Source organism: Sapajus apella, unplaced genomic scaffold, assembly GCF_009761245.1.
Source record: "Sapajus apella isolate SASKATOON/1434 unplaced genomic scaffold, GSC_monkey_1.0 scaffold123, whole genome shotgun sequence".
In the NCBI taxonomy this organism is placed as follows: domain Eukaryota; kingdom Metazoa; phylum Chordata; class Mammalia; order Primates; family Cebidae; genus Sapajus; species Sapajus apella.
In genome coordinates this window covers 1150641-1173422 of record NW_022437063.1, presented here as the reverse complement: position 1 = coordinate 1173422, position 22782 = coordinate 1150641, and the positions used below count along the sequence as shown (strand labels likewise).

Here is a 22782-nt window from a genome sequence, read left to right as displayed (position 1 = left end):
TGTGATCCCAGTGCTATCAGTGGGAGTGGGGAAGCCCCGCAGGGCCTGTCTGTGCAGCATTCCTTTCTCCCAGGCAGGGGGCAGGACCCCTTTCAAAATGGGGTCTCATGACCCACGCAGTCAGACAAGGCAGATCGGAGAATTTTTCTTTTTGCTTTTTGAGATAGGCTCTCACTTTGTTGCCCAGGCTGGAGTGCAGTGGTGCAGTCACAGCTCACTACAGCCTCTACCTCCTGGGTTCAAGCAATCCTTCTACCTAAGCCTCCTGGGTAGCTGGCACTGCAGATGTACACCACCATGCCCAGCTAGTGTTTTTATTTTTTATTTTTGTAGGGACAATGTCTTGCTATGCTGTGCGGGCTGGTCTCGAACTTCTGGCCTCAAACAGTCCTCCCGCCTTGGCCTCCCAGAGTGCTAGGATTACAGGCATGAGCCACTGTGCCCAGGCCAGGGAATTTCTTCATGGCCAGCTCTAAGACAGAAAGGCAGAGGAAGATTCAAGTACATTTCAGTTTGTATGGCCTGCCTTGGGAAGAAAAAGGAGCAGGTGAAAGGGGGGCAGGAGAAGGCCAGAGAGACGGAGAGACAGATGCTGTTTACTGAGCCCTGCTTCTGAGGCCTGGAGTGCTCCAACGTTATGACAAAAGACTGTGAAAAGAGCTAGGGGAATCATCAGCCAGGAGCCACAGATGAAAACCTGCATATATCCTAATACTGTAGCATGCTTCCGTGTCATTCCCACCAGACCAAGTTAATAGCTCTAGACCCGGCAGTCTCCTTTGTGTCTTCTCTGAATCAATAACCAGCCCCAAATATAACCACTGTTCTCACTGCTGTCACTCCAGTTTAGTTTAGCCCATTCTTGAATCTCATGCCAATGGGACATACAGGATTGTACTGCAGAGGGCCTTGGGGTGGGATGACACTGTGGCATTGTCTGTGGGACTTGGCATGCTGCATCTAGCAGTTCATTCTTTTTCATTGCTGCTGTCTAGTATCCCGTGGTCACAACTTACTCATTCTATTGCTGATGGATATTTGTGTTTCCAAGTCACTTTATGAGTGATGTGGCCAAGATTGTTCTAGAACCTGTGTACCTGTACGCAAGCTCTGGCTCCCCTTGGGTGTCTCCCAGGATAGCTCCAGGATCACGGGCTATATACACAGCTTTAGTAGATACTGGGCAGATGGCGTTTTTTTATCTTGGCCGGCGGGACATTCCCCCGACCCATCACTCCTGCGTAAACTGCCAGGTTCGGCCTCTAGGGGCCTCGGACCGAGTCACCCAGTGGTTACAGCCCCTGAGCCTCTTCCATAACAGGCGCTAGGTTCTGTTCTGTTCTCCTAAAAGCTTTGCGAAGCATCTTGGCCCCTCTAAGAATCAGAGCCGACTGGCCCGTGCCCAGCACGGGGGATTCAGGCTGAGACTGTGCGGGGCCCAGTCCTCCTCTCCCAGACTTGAGTCACCCTGGGCCCCACCTGGGGCTCTTGAGCCCCTTCTGGGGCAGCAGGCATTGACCCAAGTATAGGGCGGGGCGCTTGGGCTTCCTCTGAGCACCCCTCTCGGGGGCCTCTCCCTTCCAGGCACCAGCTTGCTGCAGGAGGTGGTCTACTTGGTGAGCCAGGGCGCGGACCCTGATGAGATTGGCTTGATGAACATTGACGAGCAGCTCCCGGTCCTGGAGTATCCGCAGCCGGGCCTGGACATCATCAAGGTACCCAGGGCCCGCGGCACCTGTGCCAGCACCGCTTTAGGGTATTTCTGCAGTTATCCCAATGAGTGACAGTTGCTTCTGAGGGCTCTGTGGGTTAGGGGAGAGCAGATGGCCTGGAGAGAACCTGGCAGGCCTGAGCTGCAGTGACCTGGAACCTGATCAGGGTGTGAGTGACACGTCAGCATCAGGGAGTCTGCGAGGTGGAAAGGAAGTCCATGCCTGGGGGGGCACAGGGCTGAGGGGCCATTTGTGGGGAGCAGGCCCTGGGCCTCCCCCTCACTTTTCCCTGGAGGCCCTCCTCTGAGGGAGCTGAGTAGGTTGCGTTTGCATCAAATATTTGGTATCAAGATTGAAATAAATGTTACCCCAGAGCCCTGCTCCCCACCCCTTAGACACCCAGAGGCCCCCGACTCCATCTGCTGAACCTCTTTAGTTCCAGCCACCAACCTGTATGTTCATAACTGCAGGGTCCACCATGCCTGTCCCCATCCCTCTAGAGCAGCGTTCCGAAACCCATCTCTGAGAGTGCCATGTCATGACATAAGACCCTTGTGGCCCTCCATGGCCCCTCTCTGCACCCCAGCCTCTCAGCTCTGAGCGGCCGCCTTGCTCTCCTTGTCCGTGCGGAACCATCTAAGAGGTGTTCAGTACTTTTGTGCTGAGGGCCACCACGTTCGAGGCACTGCTGTTGGTATTGGGCTGCAGCAACTGACAGCCTCAGGCCCCAGCCTCTCAGCCCAGGAAGCCATAGTGGCTAGACAGTGATCAGCACTGGGAGGGGAGCAGATCGGGAGAGGACCGGCAAGTCTCCCATGGGGATGTCTGAGGCAGGTCCTGAGCAGAGGGACTGGTGAGCAGAGACCCTACAATGCGAGGGGCCGGGCCCTCCAGAGCAGGAGGCAAGCCTGGGGACTGCGGGCACCAGTCCTGGGCTCTTTAGCTGCATGAGGACTTGGCCCATTCCTAGGGCAACTGGGAAGACAGGCTCTGAGCAGAGGGGCATGGTGCTGACTGTGGTTTACAGGACCACCCTGGCTGCTGATGGAGCAGGTGGGAGCAGCAAGCGCATCAGGCTAGGTTGCTGTGCGGTCCAGCACCAGCCTGGCAGCACCCACTGGGCCTGGTGCTTCCTGCTGCCTCGGCTGTCCTCTGATGCCACTCCAAGCCAGGCCAGTAGCTCCCAGGCCCTCTAAGCAGACCCTGTGGCTGTGGCTATGATAAGTGGACTCCCCAGGCTGAGGACAGGGACCCCCAGCGTCCAGCCAGGGTGTGCTCATGTCTCAAACGTTTGTCTCAGGTGACAAGGGAGGCTCTCCTGGCTGGGTCAGAGACCCTCTCTGGGAGAGGAGACCAGGGAATGTTAGCCTTGCCTCCCTTTCCTGGCCCTGCCCTTTCCTTCTGACCCCCAACCTTCTCTCCTGGGCCCCACCCCTTCCCTCATCCTCTGGTCCTACTCCCTCTGGCCTCACCCCTCCCCTTGGTTCTCACCCCTCCCTCTTACCCTGCTGCTCTTCTGGTTCCTCCCATTCCCTAGACCCACCTTTCCCTCTGATATCCGCCTCCCCTGAACCCCACCCCTTCTTTCCTCCTCTGGCCGCCCCCTCTTGGCCCCACTTCTCCCCTTGCTCTCACCTCTGCCTCTGACCTGCCTCTCCCTCTGACTCCATGCAGGAACTGACTTCTCCCCGCCTCATCAAGAGCCACCTGCCCTACCGCTTTCTGCCCTCCGACCTCCACAATGGGGACTCCAAGGTAAGCTGCCACCTCCTCTGCCTCCTGAGATGTGTCGCCAAGAGGAGCTTAAGGCCCCTGTGCCACACACACGCAGGTCCCTGGCACTTACCTGGCCTCGGGGGCTGTCTTCCCAAGGAGCGCAGTGTGAAGATCCCTTCCGAGGTCGTCTTGGGTCATGTGCCTTTAGCATTTTACCCAAGTTTTTAATGTTGGTTTTTCCCTCACAATTGAACATGGCAGTGGCCAGCCTAAGCCCGATGGGAGTCTCACTCTTGTTGCCCAGGCTGGAATGCAATGGCACGATCTCAGCTCACTGCAACCTCTGCCTCCTGGGTTCAAGCGATTCTCCTGCCTCAGCCTCCTGAGTAGCTGGGATTACAGGTGTGCACCACCATGCCCTGTATTTGTAGTGGAGATGGGGCTTCACCATGTTGGCCAGGCTGGTCTCGAATTCTTGACCTCGTGATTTGCCCGCCTCAGCCTCCCAACATGCAGGGATTCCAGGCATGAGCCACTGCGCCCGGCAAGTAATTATCCTGGCCGGCACTACTGCATGGACAAGGGTAGGTACCTTGCTGCTGAAACAGTGAAGCAGCAGCACCCGGCAGCCATGCACGTGGCCCTGAACTGGACGTTGGAAGCAGGTGTTGGTTTGTGAGGTGCACCAGCAGCCACAGTGGGCTGGCCTGTGTCGGGGTGGTCCTGCCTGGGAGGGAAGGAGCCATTAACTCACCCTGCTCCTGTCGCCCACAGGTCATCTACATGGCTCGCAACCCCAAGGACCTGGTTGTGTCTTATTACCAGTTCCACCGCTCTCTGCGGACCATGAGCTACCGAGGCACCTTCCAGGAATTCTGCCGGAGGTTTATGAATGACAAGTGTGAGTGTTACAGCCTGGCGGCGTGCAGAACAGGAGCGGTGTGTTGTATGGGCGGCCTGGCAGGGGCTCGGTGCTTCCCCAGCTCGGCCTCCAGTTGTGACAGTGACCATGTAGGTCAGGCCCTTGGTCCACTTCACGGATGAGGACACTGAGGCTGAGGGCGTCATGAGCGTGGCTGAGGTTGTAAAGCTGGCGTGTGGCAGAGCAGGTCCATCTGACCCCAGAGCCCTTCTCTTCTGCCACGCTGTTGGGGTGTCTGAGAAGTTCCCAGTTAGAACATCCCTCCTTCCTGCCTAGGTTCCAAACAGGGAGAGAATGAAAACAGTAAAAATGAAGGTCCAGGTATCCCTGCTGCTAGTGACAGAGGCTGGTGTGGAGACTAGCTGAGGGTGACAGGCGTGGGCCTTTGGCTGAACTCAGGCACAGGCAAGACGCCGGGGCAGGGCACACTTGTGCTCAGAGGGAGGACAGCCGGGCCGAGAGTGCCGGCTGCTGTTCTCCGGCTTCCGTTCCAGCCCCTGTGGAGGAGCGAGGCTGGGTTCCACCCTGCCCTGCTCCCAAGGAAGGTGGGACCAGGATGCTGTCTGGGTCCCACATGCTCCCAGTCTACTCTTGTGGCCCGCTGGGCCGCCTATCCCTCAGGAGTGATGGCAGGAGCTCCTCAGTGCGGTTCTGTTCCTGCCTTCCGGAGGGGGCTCCCCATGCCAGACATCGCTTTGGGGGTCCTGGGACAGAAAGTGGGCAGTGTAGGGTGTGCAGGCAGAGGGGCTTTGAAACGTGTCATCACTGCACTTTAATTAAATCTACACTGAGACTCTTCCCTACCCAGGGCTGAAAATACACTTGTTTTATTTCCCAACTGAAGTCATGCTCAGCCGCATTGTTGAGTGTGGCTTCTCAGGGCTTCTGCAGGGGGATTATGTGACAAGGTTAGGATGGAGCATGTAGTGGAGATCCTGGAACCTAATGCCCCTGAGTTTAAGTGGAGCTTAGGGCAGTGAGGCTGGAGCTGCCGCCGGGCCTGGCTGAAGGGGACCTCTTGGCAGGGTGGTGCAGGGCGCCACAGACTGACTCTGTTGCTTGCAGTTTAAAAACCCATGGGTGCCTCCAAGCCCTGGAGTGATTCTGTTTCCCGCCCTGAGCCTCTGCTTCCACTGTGCCAGCTGAGAGTTGGCCCTGCCTGAAAGGGGCAGGAGGCCCCAGACCTGTACGCGAGGCCCCCTGAGCCTGCTCCAGGCCTCTGTCTAGCCTCTCTTCCCCAGCTTTCCGGCCTTGGCACCCGCCCTTGTGATCCACTCCGCATTTGGAGCAACCACTCATGGAATTCTGAAGCCGTTTCCTAGGGTCCAGCAAGGACTCTGCTCTCTGCAGAGCATGAGGACAACACCCACAAATGGCCAGAGGCTGCCACATTCAGACCAGCACGTGGAAGAGGCTACGAACTTCTTGCTCAGGCCAGAGCAGTTAAAACTTACGTTAATAGAGGCCTCTCCATGTCGCCAGTCACAGGCCTGTCCTCCACGGAGTGCAAGGTCACACACAGGTGCCTTGGTCACAGCAAACCCTCAGACAGCCCACTCGCACTCCTGTGCTCCGTCCTTCATTGTCACCCCGTGAGTGCACACGTCCTGAGGGCTGCCGGCCCTCCCTGCCTGACGTCCTGAAGAAGTTGGAAACAAACATGCACAGGAACCCCGAAAGCTCACCGTGTCCAGGCAGGCTGCGGTCCGAGGCTGCGGCGCAGGGCGGCACAGGGGACCTGCGTAAACAGCCTCGCAGATGGCGGCCACGCTCTGCACGCCTCAGGGCACAGGGCCCTGGAGGCCGGTGACGCCTGCAGTGAGGATGCCTGTGACAGGCTCCCTGTGACACCCGCAGTGTGAGGACACTGCGTAGACAGGCTCCCTGTGACACCCGCAGTGGGAGAACACTGTGTAGACAGGCTCTCTGTGGTACCTGCATTGTGGCACACAGCTTCTGTGTCTGTGTCTTCTCTGGGGTGGGCAGTGAGGTTTTGTTATTCTTAGTATTTCAGATGGACGATTGCCTTCCCTTTTCACAGAGAAGCGTGGAGCCCAAGGAAAGGTGTGGAGGGCCCGGCATCCCCCGCTCCTCTTAGCCATTCCCGTGGGAAGGCTCACTACCCAGCAGCCCGCCACTGATTCCTGTTCCCTCTGCTGCCCAGGGCACTGGGTGCACTTGCTCCCCACATCAGCACAGGACCACGTGTGCAGTCCTTCGTGCCTTGCTTCTTCCAGGGTCCTAACACTCTTTCCTGTGCACCTCCATGTCACCGGGATGCCTGCTTTTGACATCTTCTCACATTCTTCCTTGGAATGAAGTGGGGGCTTTCTTTACCTTCGACGTTCGCAGAGCCATTTGACTCTCCCTTCTGCCCCAGGGGCTCATCTGCGTGGACTTAGATCCCCCCCGGACAGGCCAGCAGTTGGGCACCTTGGGCTTCCCTGTCTGGGCCCCCATGATCTTTTTGCTGACTTGGGCAAGTCTTTGTTCCTTCTCTGGACTCAGCTTTATTCCACAGAAAGTGGAGGTTTTGGTGGGGCGTGGGTGCAGCTCCTTTCTGGGAATTCTCAGCAACCTGGGGGCAGGGCCCAGCAGAGGAATCTCTACGGGCCTCATCCAGTGGGCCGCTTCCCACTGCTCAGCAGAGTCCGCCGCGCACTGCCCGGTCATCCTTAATGGACGCCTTCCTCTCTGTCATATGGAGGTCCCCTTGGAAGAAACCCTCAGTGTGGGCAGGGCATGTGGCCAGCAGGAGAGGATTTGTGCTTTTTATAAAGAACACTGCAGGGTCAGGCGCGGTGGCTCATGCCTGTAATCCCAGCACTTTGGGAGGCCAAGGTGGGTGAATCACAAGGTCAGGAGTTCAAGACCAGCCTGACCAACATGGAGAAACGTCTCTACTAAAAATACACAATTAGCCAGGCATGGTGATGCATGCCTGTAATCCCAGCTACTCGGGAGGCTGAGGCAGGAGAATCATTTGAACCCTGGAGGCGGAGGTTGCAGTGAGCTGAGATCATGCCATTGCCATCCAGCCTGGGCAACAAGAGTGAAACTCAGTCTCAAAAAAAAAAAGAACACTGCAAAGCGGGCTGGAGACTCCATTAGTTGGTCCCTGCCTGTGTGCCCCACCCCACACCAGGGGCTCTGAGGCAGCTTGGGTCACGCAGGAAACGCAGGGCTGAGGTGTGGGTACGGGAGCACTGGCCTCTTGGAGGTCAGGACAGGACTCCATGCCCATCTTCAGCTTTCGGGTCCCATGGAGAGTTCCTTGGTTTATTCCTGCCTGGCAGGGCCCCATGTTCTGGATCTGTCCTTCAGCTCCTGGACCCTACTCTGTCCCCACCAGCAAACTCTAGTGGCCTCTTCCCCTCTGGGCTCTGTTCTCTTCCCGGAGACCACTTGTTAAGGAGATAAAGTGACGGGCACTGTTGTGAGCTACTGCCAGGTACCGTGGAGGCCACCTTCTCAGAGGCTGCCACTCCCATGGTCAGGCCTTCAAGGCGTGTTGAAGGTGGGAGGGCTGGGATGACTCAGGACGTGAGTGCCTCGGGGCCTTTGCCAGGCTTGTCCGCAGGGATTATGATGTCCTCATTTGCAAGGCTTGTCTGCAGGGATCATGATGTCCTCATCACAGCTGCGTGGCAGCAGGAGGGCCGCCCTGTGGGCTGGGGATGACCTCATGTGCGTGCTTCTCCTGCCCAGCTGTGGCTCACCCTGTCCCCTGTCTCTGCAGTGGGCTACGGCTCGTGGTTTGAGCACGTGCAGGAGTTCTGGGAGCACCGCATGGACTCGAACGTGCTTTTTCTCAAGTATGAAGACATGCATCGGGTGAGTGCTGCTGCCCTGGCCTTCAGCCGGCCCGGAGCTACTGATGCAAGAGCCCTTTCCAGTGGGCACGTGGGAGGAGGAGAAGAAGCCTGAGGAGGGACAGGAGGGGGTGGGACAGTCCGTGGGCTGGAGGAGGGTTGGAGATGTGGGGAGCAGCCTCTCAAAGCATGAGATGGACTGGGGCAGCAATGCCATTTGAGGCTGAGGGACCCAGGAAGGTGGGCATGGGGAGGGGACTGGGGCTTGGCTTATCAGGGGGCCTTTGCGGTGCTGTACAGTGGCGGTTGATAGGGCATTGAGAGGCCAGTGTCTGCAGTGAGACGAGGCAGCTTGTAGCTTGTGGAGCCTGGGTCACCACGGAACAGACTGAGCATTTTCTAGGTGTTGGGAGGAGGCAGGAGCCGGGGGAGGAGTTGAAAAGGACAAATGGGACAAGGTCCTTGTGCAGGCAGAGGCAGGAAGGCTTGGAGGCTGGAGCCTGGGCAGAGGGGCTGCGGTGGCAGGGGCAGGGCAGGCGGGAGACACCTGTGGCCTGGCCTTTGGGGAAGAGGAGCGAGGATGGGGTGCAGGCGTGGACCGAGAGCTGCTTCTGTGAGGCGGAGGCCTGAGCCCCCGCTGGGAAACCATGTCGGTGTAGCGGACAGACAAGGCCAGGCTGCGGGGCTGCTTGTGCCAGTGGCTGACAGACAAGCAGGTTTAGGTTGAATAGCAGCCCGTGGGAGCTGGGATGGGGAGGAGGTCGGCCAGTAGACAGAGAGGAGAGCGAGTGTGGGGGAGGTGAGCCAGTGTTGGGGGTGGAGGTCAGAAGTCCAGGGCAGGAAGGCCGGCCTCGTGCTTCCCCCACACCTGCAGGAAGACTCCAGACCTGACTAAACAGAGCCATGGAGGTCCCCTGCTGAGGTGGGGTATATGTCTCGTGGCCCTGGGGTGGGGTGTGTGCCTTGTGTTTGCTGCGGTGACCTTTGGGTTTCTTCGTGCCCTTGCACCTGGGCCTGTGGTCTGCACGAGCCAGGTCGACCTTCGCAGGAGCGTGGCCTTTCAGGGCTTGCTTGGTGTGCAGGAAGGACCCCATCTGTGGGTCTGCTGCCAGCTGATGCATGCTGCAGGTTTCCCGAATGGGACCTCACCGTGGCTCTGTGTCACCATGAGGAAAGAGTGAGGTCATGTGGCCGTCCAGGGTCGCACACATGGAGCCGACTGCTGGGTGAGCCTGTCTGACTCCATGCGTGGGCTTCCCACCCCCTCTCTGCCTCTTGTCCACACAGCTTGAGACAGAGCCACGTTTAGGGTCCCTGCCCACGCCCAGAGGACGGTGTAGTAGAGGTGAGTGTGGTCCAGGCAGGTTGGAGTGCTGGTGCTGCTGCTGACCTCTGTGGAGCCGCTGGCTGCGGTTTTCTGTGGTGCCAGGGAACAGTGTGGGCTCTGGACACGGGCTGCTCAGGCAGAGTCCTGACCACCCCAGGCCTCCGTGGAGTGGGGAGGTGACAGCACCACCGTCACTGTGTGCCTGGGAGGACTGTGTGAGCAGCACCTCTGTGCAGGTCTGCCTGCCTGTACCTTTTTGTGGAGGTACCATGCACAGTGAGGGGTACTCCGCACACATGCCGGGCTTGACAGCTTTTTACCTGTCACTTCTGGGCAGTCACCTTCCAGAACCAGAACATTCCAGCTTCTTGCAGTTGACACCCCTCCTTCCCAGAGGCCACTGCGCACTCTGACCTCCCTCAGCGGAGCTTGGCGTTACGTGCTTCGGAACCTCTGCCGGGTGTGGGATTCTCCTGTGTTTTGCTGTCTGGCTTCTGCACAGACTGAGCCTCCTCCACCTGCGTGGTGCAGAGCTCTGTTCCTTTCCTTGCTGTGTCAGTCTCCATGGCAGCGTGAAGAGACTACAGCTTCTTCAGCCAGCTTTGCAGGGCGCTCAGGTCGTTTTCATTTTGGGGTGGTCACAAATAAAGTCTCTGTGAACCTTGAGTCTCGGTGGGCGTTGGCATTGGTGCTTATTGGGCCCACGCCCAGGAGTGGAATTCTGGGGCATTGGGTGTGTCTGTCAGCTGATCACTATTATGCCACCTGTGACATGGCATTGGACACGCACTGCCCAGGGCCGGTGAAGGCCCCAGCATGAGAAGGTGAATAGGAAGAGCACCCAGCCTGGCCAGCGGCACAGAGCTGGGGGCAGCTGTGGGAGCAGCAGTTTCTTCCTGCAGCTTCAACTTCCTCAGTGATGGGGACCGAAGCTTTAAGGTACGAACACACACTTTCTTCCAAGCCCCAAGGAAAGTTCATTCTTTCTGCCTTCTGGGCTCCCCAGTGAAAGTGGTCAGACCTGTCGCTTTCAGTCTCTCGGGGCAAGGCCACCAGCCTTGCCTGCACCTTTCAGAGCTGCCGGGGCCAGTGCCGAGACTTCATTTTCTCCCAAAGCCGGGCTGAGTGACTAAATGCCATTCCTAGGACGGTCAGCATTTTACTTTGGGTTTATTCTTTCTTTAGGAACTTCAGTAATGGCTTGTTTTAATAGAGATTAAGTGGCTGTAATCACATTTCTAGGAATTAATATTGTTTACATCTTACTCCAGAAAACTAGCCCTGAGTGCCCCTGGTTGTCTCCAGGACTGTGGTGTGCATTCAGTGTGCTCTCACCCCGGGTTTGGGAGGGATGCTTCCTGCCGGAGCCCTCACTGCCTGGGCTCCATGGCACCACAATTACCGTGGCTTTTCCCACGAGCCAGGCACTGTGCCAGGCACCCCCGGTATTCCCCACTTCATCCACGCAGTCACGTTGCAGGGTGTTCTCACCAGTTACGGGTGGGACGCTAGTACCTGCCAGTGCCAAGGCTCGACCCAGACACGCTGGCTCTGTGCCATGGCGTGCATCCTCTTGCTGCTGCGTGTTGTGAGTTCCAGGTGGGAATGTGAGGCTCAGATGGGTGAGTGGGCCGTCACCTGCTGGCCGACCTGGGTGCTGCCTGATCCCCGCTGGTTTTCATAACCAGCAGTCGTCCTGTGGCATGTTGCTGGACGCAGCCTGGCAGCACCGCCCCTTCCTCCGAGATGGACGTCACACTGGCAGTGAGCTGCCCCACGAGGATTCTGCTGGCCGCTCCAGCAGGCTGATTTTTTTCTTTTAGGTAGAATACTTGGCGGCAGGGCAAGGGAAAGGGAGCTCTTTTTATTCCTCGGCTCATTCTCTGATAACCGTTCCTCTGACTCTGAGTCAAACCCCGTGCCTGGGTGCACCCCGCCCCTCCCCATGGGAGGCAGCTCGAGGCCAGAATCAGACCCTGCAGCAGCTGCTGCCGAGTCCAGTGCGCTGTGGGATTCAGGGAGGGGCTGACACTCACAACAGCCATCAGAGGATGTTTTAAGGTTTCTGAAGTGCTGCATTACAGAAATGAAATTGTCTTTTCACTGTAGGACTTTTCAGAGGCTTTCCTATGCTAACTTGCTTTACAAACCTTCCAGAGAGGAAACAGCCTCCAGCATTTTCCTAATGGGGACCAAGGCACCTCTAGGTGACAGCTCATGGTTCTGAGAAGATGAGGCGCCTCCTTATCTCCTGGGGAGAGGATGGTGAGGGGTGGGGAGCTGGGGGGTGGCCCCTCAAGACTGTTAGCCATGTCAGTGACATTTCGCTGTCAGGCGTGGTAAAATAATGGGGCAGGGTATGGCAGTGTGACGGAATCTTGCCTGTGATGAATCGGGCTTCCTCCCTGGTTCAGGGCTGTCTGGAGACCCGAGGGGCCTCCCTGTGTTCCCAAAGGCCAGCCCAGACTCCAGCTGACAGGCAGCAGGAAGGGAAAGAGGAGCCCGTTAGGTCTTGGTCCTCACAAGAACCAGGTTCTGAAATATGTGTTTTACTTCTTGCTGCTGTTAAAAATTAACCACAGCTCTATTAAGACCTCACGTCTGCTCCCTGGAGGGCCAGGTTTTGAATTCAAGATCTCCACTTGAGAGCTGAGCATGCTTCGGCAATTTCTTAACCTTTTACTGTTATTTCCAGACAAGGCTGATGTCAGCTTTGTTGTGAGCATTAAGGAAGGCCGCGTGTAAAAAATCACCAGTATGTGCCCAGTTTGGAGTCATATCCAGTAAAAGGCCCCGCATCTGATGGGCTGCTCTGCTCTCTGCACTTGTCTTCCAGGACCTGGTGACGATGGTGGAGCAGCTGGCCAGATTCCTGGGGGTGTCCTGTGACAAGGCCCAGCTGGAGGCCCTGACGGAGCACTGCCACCAGCTGGTGGACCAGTGCTGCAACGCGGAGGCCCTGCCCGTGGGCCGGGGTACGTGCCCACCCCGCCTCCCGCCAGGCACTCCCTGCGTCAGCCAGGCTGCTTTCTCTGCCTTCTTGGGGAGCTGGGTCCGGTCCCTGTTGCCCTCCCTGCTCTCCCCTTACAGCTGTCCGTAGCTAGCCATGGCCTGTGCCCTGTAGCTGGTGTCTGTGGATGGCACGGTCTCATGGAGTGATGGAGTGCCCTGCCTGCTGTTGTTTGCATTGCCTCCAAGCAACAGTGTTTTCATTTGGAGAAGTGTGTTTCAGGCTTTGTGGGCAAGATACTTCCAAGCGGGGGCCATTCCTAGATGGCCTGAAATCAAATGCCCCACAGAGCAGATCCAAGGGATGACATTCCAAAGCAAAGTGTGCTGAAGGGTTTCTCGGTCTCTAACTGACTTGTGGGAGGGTTAAGTGAAGTGGATGGGAAGACAGATCCCACGTAAGGAGACACCATTTTTCTTCCTTCACTGAGTGGACACTGAGCGAGCATCTTCCAGGTGCAGGCAGTACAGAGGGGGCCCAGCCCACCTCGGGGTGGTGAGCTGAAGCAGACAGTACCAGGCTAAGCTGCTGCACAGGGGGAGGCCGGTCCTTGCTCTTGGTGGCAAGTGACGGTGGGCGTGAGGCAGCTGGAGATGAGGACAGTGGTCCTGACACGAATCCTCCCCATATCCACCTGGGTTGCTCCCCCTGTCCTTAAGGGCATGTGGCCCTGATGGTGGAGAGGCTGGGCTTTAGAACCCCTGAATCCCGGGGTGCTGGCTTTGGCTTCAGGAGGCCGCCTCTTGGTAAGTATGAACCTCATGGACCGTTGAGGAGAGTGTTCGAGGGGAGAGCCCAGATATGTGGATGGGCCTGCAGCAGCAGCCCCCATAAGATGGAGTGGGAGATGACTGGGGCAGATTCGAGAAGCCCCAGGCTCCAGCTCAGCTGCCCTCCGGGAACGCTGCTTAGGTCAGGCCTTGAGCTTCTGCAACTTTTTGTTCTCGGAAAAGGGGCTGATCATGTCTAAGGGCTGTGCAGAAGGTCAGTGCAAAGTGCCTTCTTTATAAAGGCAGAGCAGTGGACTCCTTCAGGACGAAGTTAGCTGAACCAAAATACCTCGCCACTTATTTCCTGGCTGCATCTTCATAAATATTTATTATTTAACATTTATTTGCTCCTTTTTAGTTTTGCTTTTGCTGTGTTTTGTTATCCTTGGATGTGACCTTCTCCAAAATACCCCTTTTGGTTCGTGTGTGTGGCGAAGCAGCGTGGAGAACATACTGTGTGCCCATATGCTCCTTCCCTTGGGTTTGCTTTGTCGTGGTTTACCTTGGTTTTGCTTTATTTCAGTTCTTTGGTTTGTTTTCTTTTAGCACATTGCCTCTTTGCTCGGAAGATCTCCTTGAGTTGGTGAGAATGCAGGGCCGAGTAGCCAGCTGCATTGCTTAGATTTGATTCATGTCACAGCATAAATTGTCTTGATTCCAAATCCTAAACCAGGTGGGTGACTCCTCTGATGAGTGCTCAGCTGTCTCAGCTGAGAAAAATAATCACGGGGAAATATAGTTTGGTTGCACTAGTAGCTTTAGTACCTTCTACTTCTGTCCCTTAGGTATCATTAAAGGGTTGCAAGACATTTTTTTTCTCTCCAACATTGATAATTTTTTGTTACCAAAGAGAAAGTCTGTGTGGCGTTGGGCATTTTAGCTCACATTTGCAGGGCTGCAGTTTCACACCTGAGTTCCTGCCTGGGCAAGCACCAACTAATGAAGGACGTTTGCTGGAGACAGAGCTCTGATCTCAGAGGTGCTGACAATGGAAAGAATCCTAAACGAGCAGTTCTTTAAAAACAGGGAGCCAATACTCGGGTGATGTACTCACAGCTCCCGTAACTGGGAAGTTCAGAACCCCCCTCCAGACATCTTCACAGTCACCGTTTCTAATGGATCAGACCAACCTAAGGTTTTATATTAACAGTGGGAGCAAGGGCTTCTTGTCATTTTTAGCTCTCTCTTTTGTTTTTCCAAAGGCTTCATAAACCAGCGCAGACCGGTGCCCACAGCTTAGCCCACGGCTCAACCGTCCTTTGTGGCTGCCGGGAAGAGTTCTGGGTTTCTGACCAAGCCTGGGACAGAGCAGCTGGGGGCTGTGCCCACACTCATTATATTGTTGACTATGGGAATTCTCACTGCAGTGCACATTTTGCATCTAGTCTCTAAAGCTAGCTAATGCCGCGACTGTTTTATTCACTTTAAATTCCTCCCCAGGGTTTGCAAGGGCAGGCTCCTTGAAATTCTCACCTTTGGCCCAGTCAAGAGGGCTTCCTACCTGCTGTAAAATTTTCTGCACCCTGGATTTTTTTTCCTTTTCAAATTCTCCCGAAGCCAGTGACGCCCTGGTGGCGCTGTTGAGCTTCGAGTGAATAATGGGCTGGGGACGGCCAGAGCTGCCTGCGATGCCCTGAGCAGGGCCCTCCCACGGCAGATCACACTCGTTCCTGGGATGTTTATTAAACATTGACCACATGCCAGGTGCCGTTCTAGGTGCTGGGGACTCAACACTGAACAGGAGTAGAGCCTCCCTGGCAGGCCCCAGTAGGGGGTATGGAAGGGCACCCGGAGGTGGTTGTGGCTCAGTGCACCACAGCCTCAAAGGGAAGTTGGTGCAGGTCATGTTTTGTCACATCCAGTAGTTTCAGATGTTAGGGGACCCACCTGGTCTGTAGCTCAGATGGTCCTTCCTGCTCCCATAGGCCAAGTTCAGAGGGGTCCAGGAATAGATCTGGAATGTTCCAGATCCATTTCCAAGGCTTCCTTTAGTTCAGCAGCTGCCCCGACAGCAAGAGGCCACAGCAGTTCTTCTCTTGTTTGCATTTCAGGGAGAGTTGGGCTGTGGAAGGACATCTTCACTGTCTCCATGAATGAGAAGTTTGACTTGGTGTATAAACAGAAGATGGGAAAGTGTGACCTCACGTTTGACTTTTATTTATAATAACAGAAACAACAATCTGCATGCTCACAATACCCAGACACCGTACTAGCCAAAAGTCCTGTATGCATTCATTTATTACTTGCTGGACAAACTCGAAGCAGCGTGTGAAACAGCGGGGAAGGGAAGAGCGGCGGGAGCAGAGGGAGCGTGGTGATTCCCAGCCCAGGGCAGCTGTCTCGCCTCTAGCACGTGCAGCCTCTCCGTGTCTGAATACAGTCTCCACATTGCAGTTCCGAGGGCCTGGACCGCAAGGATAAAGCCTGTAATATATGCAACTAGAATGTTTGCCTTTTCAACCCCGTATTATTTATTGTATTTTATAGAGCTTTTCACTGGAAATCTACAGAAATGTCAGTAAACCAAATAAAAGTTCATTTCCAAGGGGAATCAGGAGCGAGCCACACCCGAATGGTAGAAAGATCTCAGGGTTAACTCTTTATTTTTGTAGTTTTATTATCTAAGGCACAGCCATTCTGTTCTCACTTGGTTCTGAGCTGATGGTGGGAACAGAGGATGAGTTAGGTATGTTGGGGGGAATCTGGACACTTTATTCTGATGGAGTTCACTTCTTCAGAACCTTCCTGAAATAAAGCAGAAACCGTTCACTAGGTCTTCAGAAAGGACGTCCCTCTGCCAGAGACTTCCAAAGGCCCAAGACAAGGGGCCCGCGGGACATGTGCTGAGGGAAGCTGCCGGGTGAGGCCAGCAGATGGGAGTCTCATGCAGTCAGGAGCATTTGCATGCAACGAGCGGAGAGTCGGCCACCAAAGGACCGAGTTGCGCTCGGAATTTGAGCTTAATTCTGCAGCTTTACTTTTGTTTCCCGAAGTGATGGCCTGCTAATGCTGGCAAGCAGATGCTTAATAGTAAATTTCTAAAAACCCTGGGTCCTTATCATTCAGTTTGTTCTGTGCACCTGAGACACTCAGCCGTGGGAGGGCCATTTTGCGAGTGTAGCCCTGTTTCACTCAGATCAGGCTGGCACGGCCGATTTCGTGTCTGTCCACCTCGTCCCTCCGCGTATCTGAGGGAGTAAAGGTGAGGTGTTTATTGCTTCACTGCCTAATTTTCTGGCCCAAAGTCGCTGAAGCGATGGAGACACGGGGGCGCAGCCAGCCAACCCTGTGGGGACCAGGGCTGTCTCTGTCATTCATATGGCTGGGAAGCACCCAAAGTGGTGGTCAGGAGGGTTGCTGCTATGGAAGGGGTCTCCGTTCTTGGTGCTGTCTTTGAAACGGGTGCAGAGAGGAGCTTGTGTTTTTGTTTGTAAAGGGGAGAAGTGTGGCCAGGCAGGTGGCACGTGGCATCACACGGTGGGCTCAGCAGCACCTTGCCTATGTTTCTGTGAGGGAGGCTGCTTTCTGTGAAATTTCATTTCTATTTTTCTATTTTTAGTACTGTATGGATGTTACTGAGCACTACACATGATCCTCCTGTGCTTGCTTGCATCTTTAATAAAGACACATTCCCGGCATTGCGTCGAGCCTGTGTACTAGGGGGGCAGAGGGGGCCTCTGTTGTGGTGCCCTCGGCGCCTGGGACAGCATGAATGTGGGCCCCATTGACACCCCATTCCCTGGGGTTGACAGTAGAGGGAAACAGGCCCGGGTTGGGCTTTGATGAAGCAGAATTCAGACTTGCCAAGGGGTCACTTATCCCCATTATTTCACTCAAATTCAGACTTTCCAGGGCGTCAGCTACCCCCCATTTCCTCATTCATCTCTGATCACTTCTATAAATGGGGGTGGAGAAAGGAGAAAAGCATGGGGAGAGGTGGGTGCACCTTGGTTCCAGGTGTGGGCAACTCCCAGTCTGCCTGGGAGCCCGTGTCCAGCATTGTGCACTGCGGTGCCTGAGGCTGGCCCGCCAACTGGGCTTCCCCACCGGGAATTCCAGAGTCTGTCTTGCTGATTTCTTGTGGAAGGAAAGTCCAGGGCATTGCTTTCCTTAAGAAAGCTTGAGCCTTCCGAAACATGTTTACTGTCACGTGAACTACTGCTTCCAGGTCTCGGGTGAAATCCTAGACATTATTTAGGCACCTAGAATTAACACAGACCCTGAGCTAATTAATCAAATGTCTGGTCTGCTGTGCCCTAGAGGGCTTGCCCTTTTGTCATGTATTAGCCACATGTCATCAAGCAGCCAGGATGCAGTCAGTGCACCGGCAGCCCCAGGCAGTGCCCATTTAGCCACGTCCATTCATCCCTGTGTGGTTGATGTTGCACCTTGCTTTATGGAGTCGGTCATTCGACTGCACCTGCTCTGTGCCAGGCGCTGTTCCAGGCCCTGAGGATGCGGCAGTGGGGAGAGAAAGCCCTGCTTCCGTGGAGTTTGCATTCCAGTGGAGGAAACAGGCGACGGAACCCAAGATGAGTTCAGGCTCAAGTGTGCTGTAAAGGGACAGGGAATATACCCGTGGAAGAATGGGAGCTGGGGGAAGGGCCTCTGAGGAGATGGTGCTGAGCAGTGGGGGGCCCGGCTGTAGCTGGGTGGGCAGTGTGCTGGCAGGTGCTTGGTTTTGGAGGGGTAGCTACGAGCCAGCTAGAGGGCCTCATACACAGGTCATGAGATTTCAGCTTTTGTACTAAGATAGGAAGCCTTGGGAGGGCTTACTCAGAAGAACACCACCTGCTTTGCATTTTTAGAAGCTCCCCTGGCTGCTGTGTGGGTAGACCTCGGGCGTGAGCGAGGGGACCTTTGTCCCGGCTGTGAGTCACTCCATCTGCAAAGTGGGGCAGGGACTGTCTGAGAGCATCTCCAAGGTTCCTTAGGGGTCTGTGGTCTCAGGTCTTCGTGTGCTGGCTTCTGAGCATAGTTCCTGCTGTGCTCACCTGGAGCTAAGGCTGGGAAAACAAGCCAAGGCGAAAGGTGCTCTAAGAACTACGAGGTAGCCAGGGTCAGGAGGAGGGAGTCATCGGGCTGGCTCAATGGCATGGGGGTGTGGGATCTGAGCTGCGTCCTGAGGGTGAGGAACACCTGGACAGGCAGAGAATGGGCGAGAGTCCTGGGCAGCCCTCGGGCTAGTCCCTTTACAGCAATCCACCACAGCATTCTCGAATGTCAGAGCCCTCTGAGTGTAAGCCAGTGATTGCCTGGCATTTTGATTTCACAGACCAATTGAGATTCCAAAAAGTATTTTGGGACCAACAAAGCATTGCCATACATGTGTGTGTGTATATATATATGTGTATATATATACTTTTTGCCAAGCAAGACTTTGAACTCTCAAACAGTGGCCTTCAACTGCGGCCCCTGCCCGGGCTGGGCGTGCCTTGCCCTCCTCCTGACTTGGCTCTGACGTCAAGTCGTTTGATCAGCACAGATTCCACGGCTTTCTGACCCGAAGCAGGTAAGTCACTTCCTGTGGTCCAGGGTCATGATTTACACAGTGGTGATCATCTTTGTCCTGCTCACATCAGAGGATGGTTCTAACAACGGTGACACTCCTTTGTGAGCATAAATAAAATGAGTCTGTGTCGGCCCTGCCCCCGCCGGCCCGCCAGGGCCCAGGGTGGCCAAGCTGCATTTGTCAGCGGGTGGTGGGGAGGTGTGTGAGCACTGCTAGGTGGGCATCCACTATGTCCCCAGCACTGCAGAGAGATCCCCTCAGGTACAGGCGCTGCCATGTGCAGGCCCTGTCCTGGGAGATCTCAGTGGAGATCTGTTTTCGCCCACCTCCCTAGGCCATGGGGCATTGCTGTTTGTGGTGGAAGGACAGAGCCTCGGGTGTCCAGCAGCTCTGCCTGGCCAACTCCGTTCTCCCAGAGTTTGGCTCCATTCCTGCCCATCGACATCCCCTTCTACTCTATTGTACAATGTGCATTTTAAGATGGAGAGGGCCCCTGGGTCAGGTGGCCCAGCATTACCCAGCTGAGGAACAGCCTCTGTGACACCCCTGGCAAGGGACATCCTGTCCCTGGTAAGCTGACCAGCTCCTGGGACAGCCCCTCCACTCTGAGCCATCCTCGGCAGCTGCCACCCCGGCCAGGGCCCTCAGAGTGATCACTTCCCTCACCTGAGCTGCCCAGCCCTGCCTCCTCTAGTGGGCGAGCGTGTCCCCCACGCTCCCCAGTGGTCCCTGCTTTCCTCGCCGCCCCACCTCAGTGTTGTGTGGTTGTCTCCCTCGGAGACAGGGATGTCCAGAGAATAGGGACTGTACTGTCAGGCTTTTCCTACTGTGCCTGCTTGGCCCACGGAGGCTGCATCTTCCCAGACAAGACCCATCCTGGGCTCCTGTCTCTTCACCCTGGCCCCCCACTTCCTGCCATTGCCCCCATTTCCATAGTGACGTGTCCTTACCGCCAGTGCCCAGGTCCCAGTCCTTCCTACAAGTGCAGCCTGGCTCATGTTCCTCCCCACTGTCTGCAACATCCTTTCCGAGGTCACTGGCTCTCCAATTCCAGGCGCAGCTGTGTTTCTGCTGCCCTTCCTTCAACCCTTCTTTCTCTGTCCCAAGCCCAAAAATGTGATTCCCATAGAGCTACTGAGACCCTTCCTTGGCACCCGCATCTCTCCCTCTTCCTGCATCTCTTGGGCATTTAGGAGCACCTGCTCTGCAAGGCCCTGTGCTGAGTCCTGGTGGCCTGGCCTTGGTCTTCTGCCCCTTCTAATCGAGTTCCCCCACAGCCTTATGGAAGGAGGCCTGGCAGGGGAGCAGAGGACCTGGGCTCCAAAGTCCCGGCTTTGTCCCTGGTTGGCTGCGTGACCCGGGCATGTCCCCTGCCTTCTCTCAGCCTGTCTCTATATCTGTCACGTGGCCTCCCAGGTTTCTTCTAGTTGTCAGTCTCCAGTTGATGGCTAAATGGGCTTTCCTGGCATCCCTGGCAGCACGCTGCTTTGCCCGTTTAAACACACACCTCCATAACAAACGGGCAAACAAAAGGGGCGGGGTGGACAGCACCGCAGAGATTCTAAGCAGGTGGCTTCAGGGAGGCTGCTTAGCATGAGGAGTATGTATGAGCCAAGGCTGGAAACGGGGCAGGAGTCAGGGAGGGCACACAGCAGGTGGGGAGAAACAACATGTCCAAATGAGGACAGAACCCTTCCCTGCCGCCGCTTGGGCGCCGGCCTTGGTGCCACTCTGCCCCTATCTGTGGGACTGCAGGGGGGGCCCCTTTCTTCTCATAATGAAGAGGTCACAGACCAGGTGTCTTAAAATTCCACCCAGCAGGAGCATGCTGTGCCTCTTAAGTGTGGTCACACTGTCCATCGACTCAGCGCCAGAGAGGAGCTGATGGGTGTGGGAGATGCTGACTTTTCAGCTGATGACAGGCTGGGCCGGCAGGAGCTGAGAGAGCCCAAGGCAGAAGCACCTGCCACGCAGCGTGGGCCACGGGCACTGTCTCCAAGGCGTGCTGAGCCTCTGCCAAATCCACACATCAAACGACAATTTGATTCTCACACTTGGATCCCTGAATGCTAGCTGGCACTGAATGTCTGAGCTGCAGCCCTTAAATCTGTCTCCTCACCACTGAGGAAAGGAGTCTGTGCTCTATTAAAAGCATTTTTAAAAAACCAAAGAATGCTAAATGTGTTTGAAAAATAAAAATCGACCAAAAAATACATTTTCTCCCTCTTTAGAGTTATCTTTACATGTATTCGTGGTGCCGGGCACCAGCTGGGAATGGAAGTCTGAAGATGGCGTGAGCAAGGCCCCGCCTGCAGAAGCAGAGACTGCATCGGAGCCAGCCGGAGCCCCCTTCCCCAGTCCACGCAACCCCCGACACTGAAGTGAATGGCTTAGGGCCTTTTCCCCCAGTGTTTCCGTCTCAGGTCGCCCCTTTACAATCCATAGTACATGCAATTCCCAGATGGGGAAAGAATCTCTCAGATCCATTTGGTGGCCTGGCGCCCATCTCGCTGCCACAGAACCACGGCTGTCTGCGCCCTCTGTGTCCCATGTATACACTTCCCTCTGCCTGGGTTGCTGCTCCCCCACTTGACCTGGCTTACCCTGATTCAGTGCGTTCCAGGAACGATCTACTCCAAGACGCCCTCTGCCAATGGTGGGGATTCGGAGCTCCGCTTTTGCTTCATATTACACTTCTCTTAACATATCCCGGATACACAGCCATCTGCCAGGAAAGCTTCTTGAGGCCAGGGCCATGTCTCTCTCACTTTCCTTGGCGTCAGGAAGTGAGCACAGAAGCGATGCTCCATGAAGCCGGATGGTTGGAGCACTCCCAGCGTCTGACAGATCCAGCCTGGCCGTGTCGCATCAGCTGTGTCCAGCTGCCTCCACTGGCTACGTACTTGGAAGGCTCTCTCTGGCCCAGCCACACGGCTCGCTCTGAGACCCTGACCTGCCCTTCTGACGTTCGCTTCCCTAACAGTGATGGACTGTTCGGCCCCTTGGAAAGCCTTCCCCACCATCTGTAAGTGCTGCCAATCCATGTCCACCACCTGCCTCAGGCTGGCTTAAAAACTCAATCTCCCGGGGGCCGCCATGAATGAATCCCAGCTCACTGCCATCCTGGACACACCTAGGCTTCAGTTTTTTACCAGAGACCTTAGGGGAGTGGCCAGATTGGGCAGACAGGCTGGTTTTTTTCTTTTCTTTTCTTTTCTTTTTGAGACAGTCTCCCTCTGTTGCCCAGGCTGGAGTGTGGTGGTGCGATCTCGGCTCACTGCAACCTCTGCCTCTCAGGTTCAAGCGATTCTCCTGACTCAGCCTCCCCAAGTAGCTGGGACTACAGGTGCGTGCCACCATGCCTGGCTAATTTTTTGTATTTTTAGTAGAGATGGAATTTCACCGTGTTAGCCAGGATGGTCTTGATCTCTGACCTCGTGATCCGCCCACCTCAGCCTCCCAAAGTGCTGGGATTACAGGCATGAGGCGCCACACCTGGCTTGACAGGCTGATTTTCAATGGGTGGTAGTGGCTGCCTCCATCCTGGGTCTTTACGACGCCAGGACTCTGCAGAGGAAGAGAAGGCCAGACCGTTCCTTGGCCCACAGAAGGAGTGACTGCATATCCTCACTCCCTTCATGAGATGAAATGCGGCAGCACATACATTTTTTCCTTAGACGTGTGCCAGGAGTTGCAGCCTTGCATTCTGAAAGCGCGATGATTCCCCGGAATGGTATACCGGTTTGCATTTGTTAACTGCTTTCAAGTTTTCTTTCCCGAGTAGCTATTTCTAGCCCCAAGTAGGCTGTGAGCAGACTCTATGCCTCATTCATTCCTCTGTCCCCATACTGCGCGCTCGTTCCTAACAGGTAATCCGTAAATGCTTGTTACCTAACTAAAGGCAAATTAAATGCTAAACAGCACTAATGACAAGCTGTTGTGAGATCCAGGCTCTCAGTGAAGAGAATTACTTGCGGTTGTCAGGGGCCTGCCTGTTGCCC

The 22782-nt window shown here is 55.6% G+C and overlaps 1 protein-coding gene across 1 annotated transcript in view; it reads left to right on the top strand.

Annotated features, from left to right (window-relative positions):
• Positions 1–16904, top strand: part of SULT4A1 (sulfotransferase family 4A member 1) — a 33000-nt gene extending 16096 nt beyond the window's left edge. Inside the window, exons 2-7 of the mRNA XM_032261404.1 lie at positions 1585–1715; positions 3387–3467; positions 4203–4329; positions 8090–8184; positions 12326–12464; positions 15321–16904. Coding sequence (XP_032117295.1) covers positions 1585–1715; positions 3387–3467; positions 4203–4329; positions 8090–8184; positions 12326–12464; positions 15321–15433 — 686 coding nt within the window. The 3' untranslated portion in view covers positions 15434–16904. The remainder of the gene's footprint in view (positions 1–1584; positions 1716–3386; positions 3468–4202; positions 4330–8089; positions 8185–12325; positions 12465–15320) is intronic.
• Positions 16905–22782: the final 5878 nt, after the last annotated feature.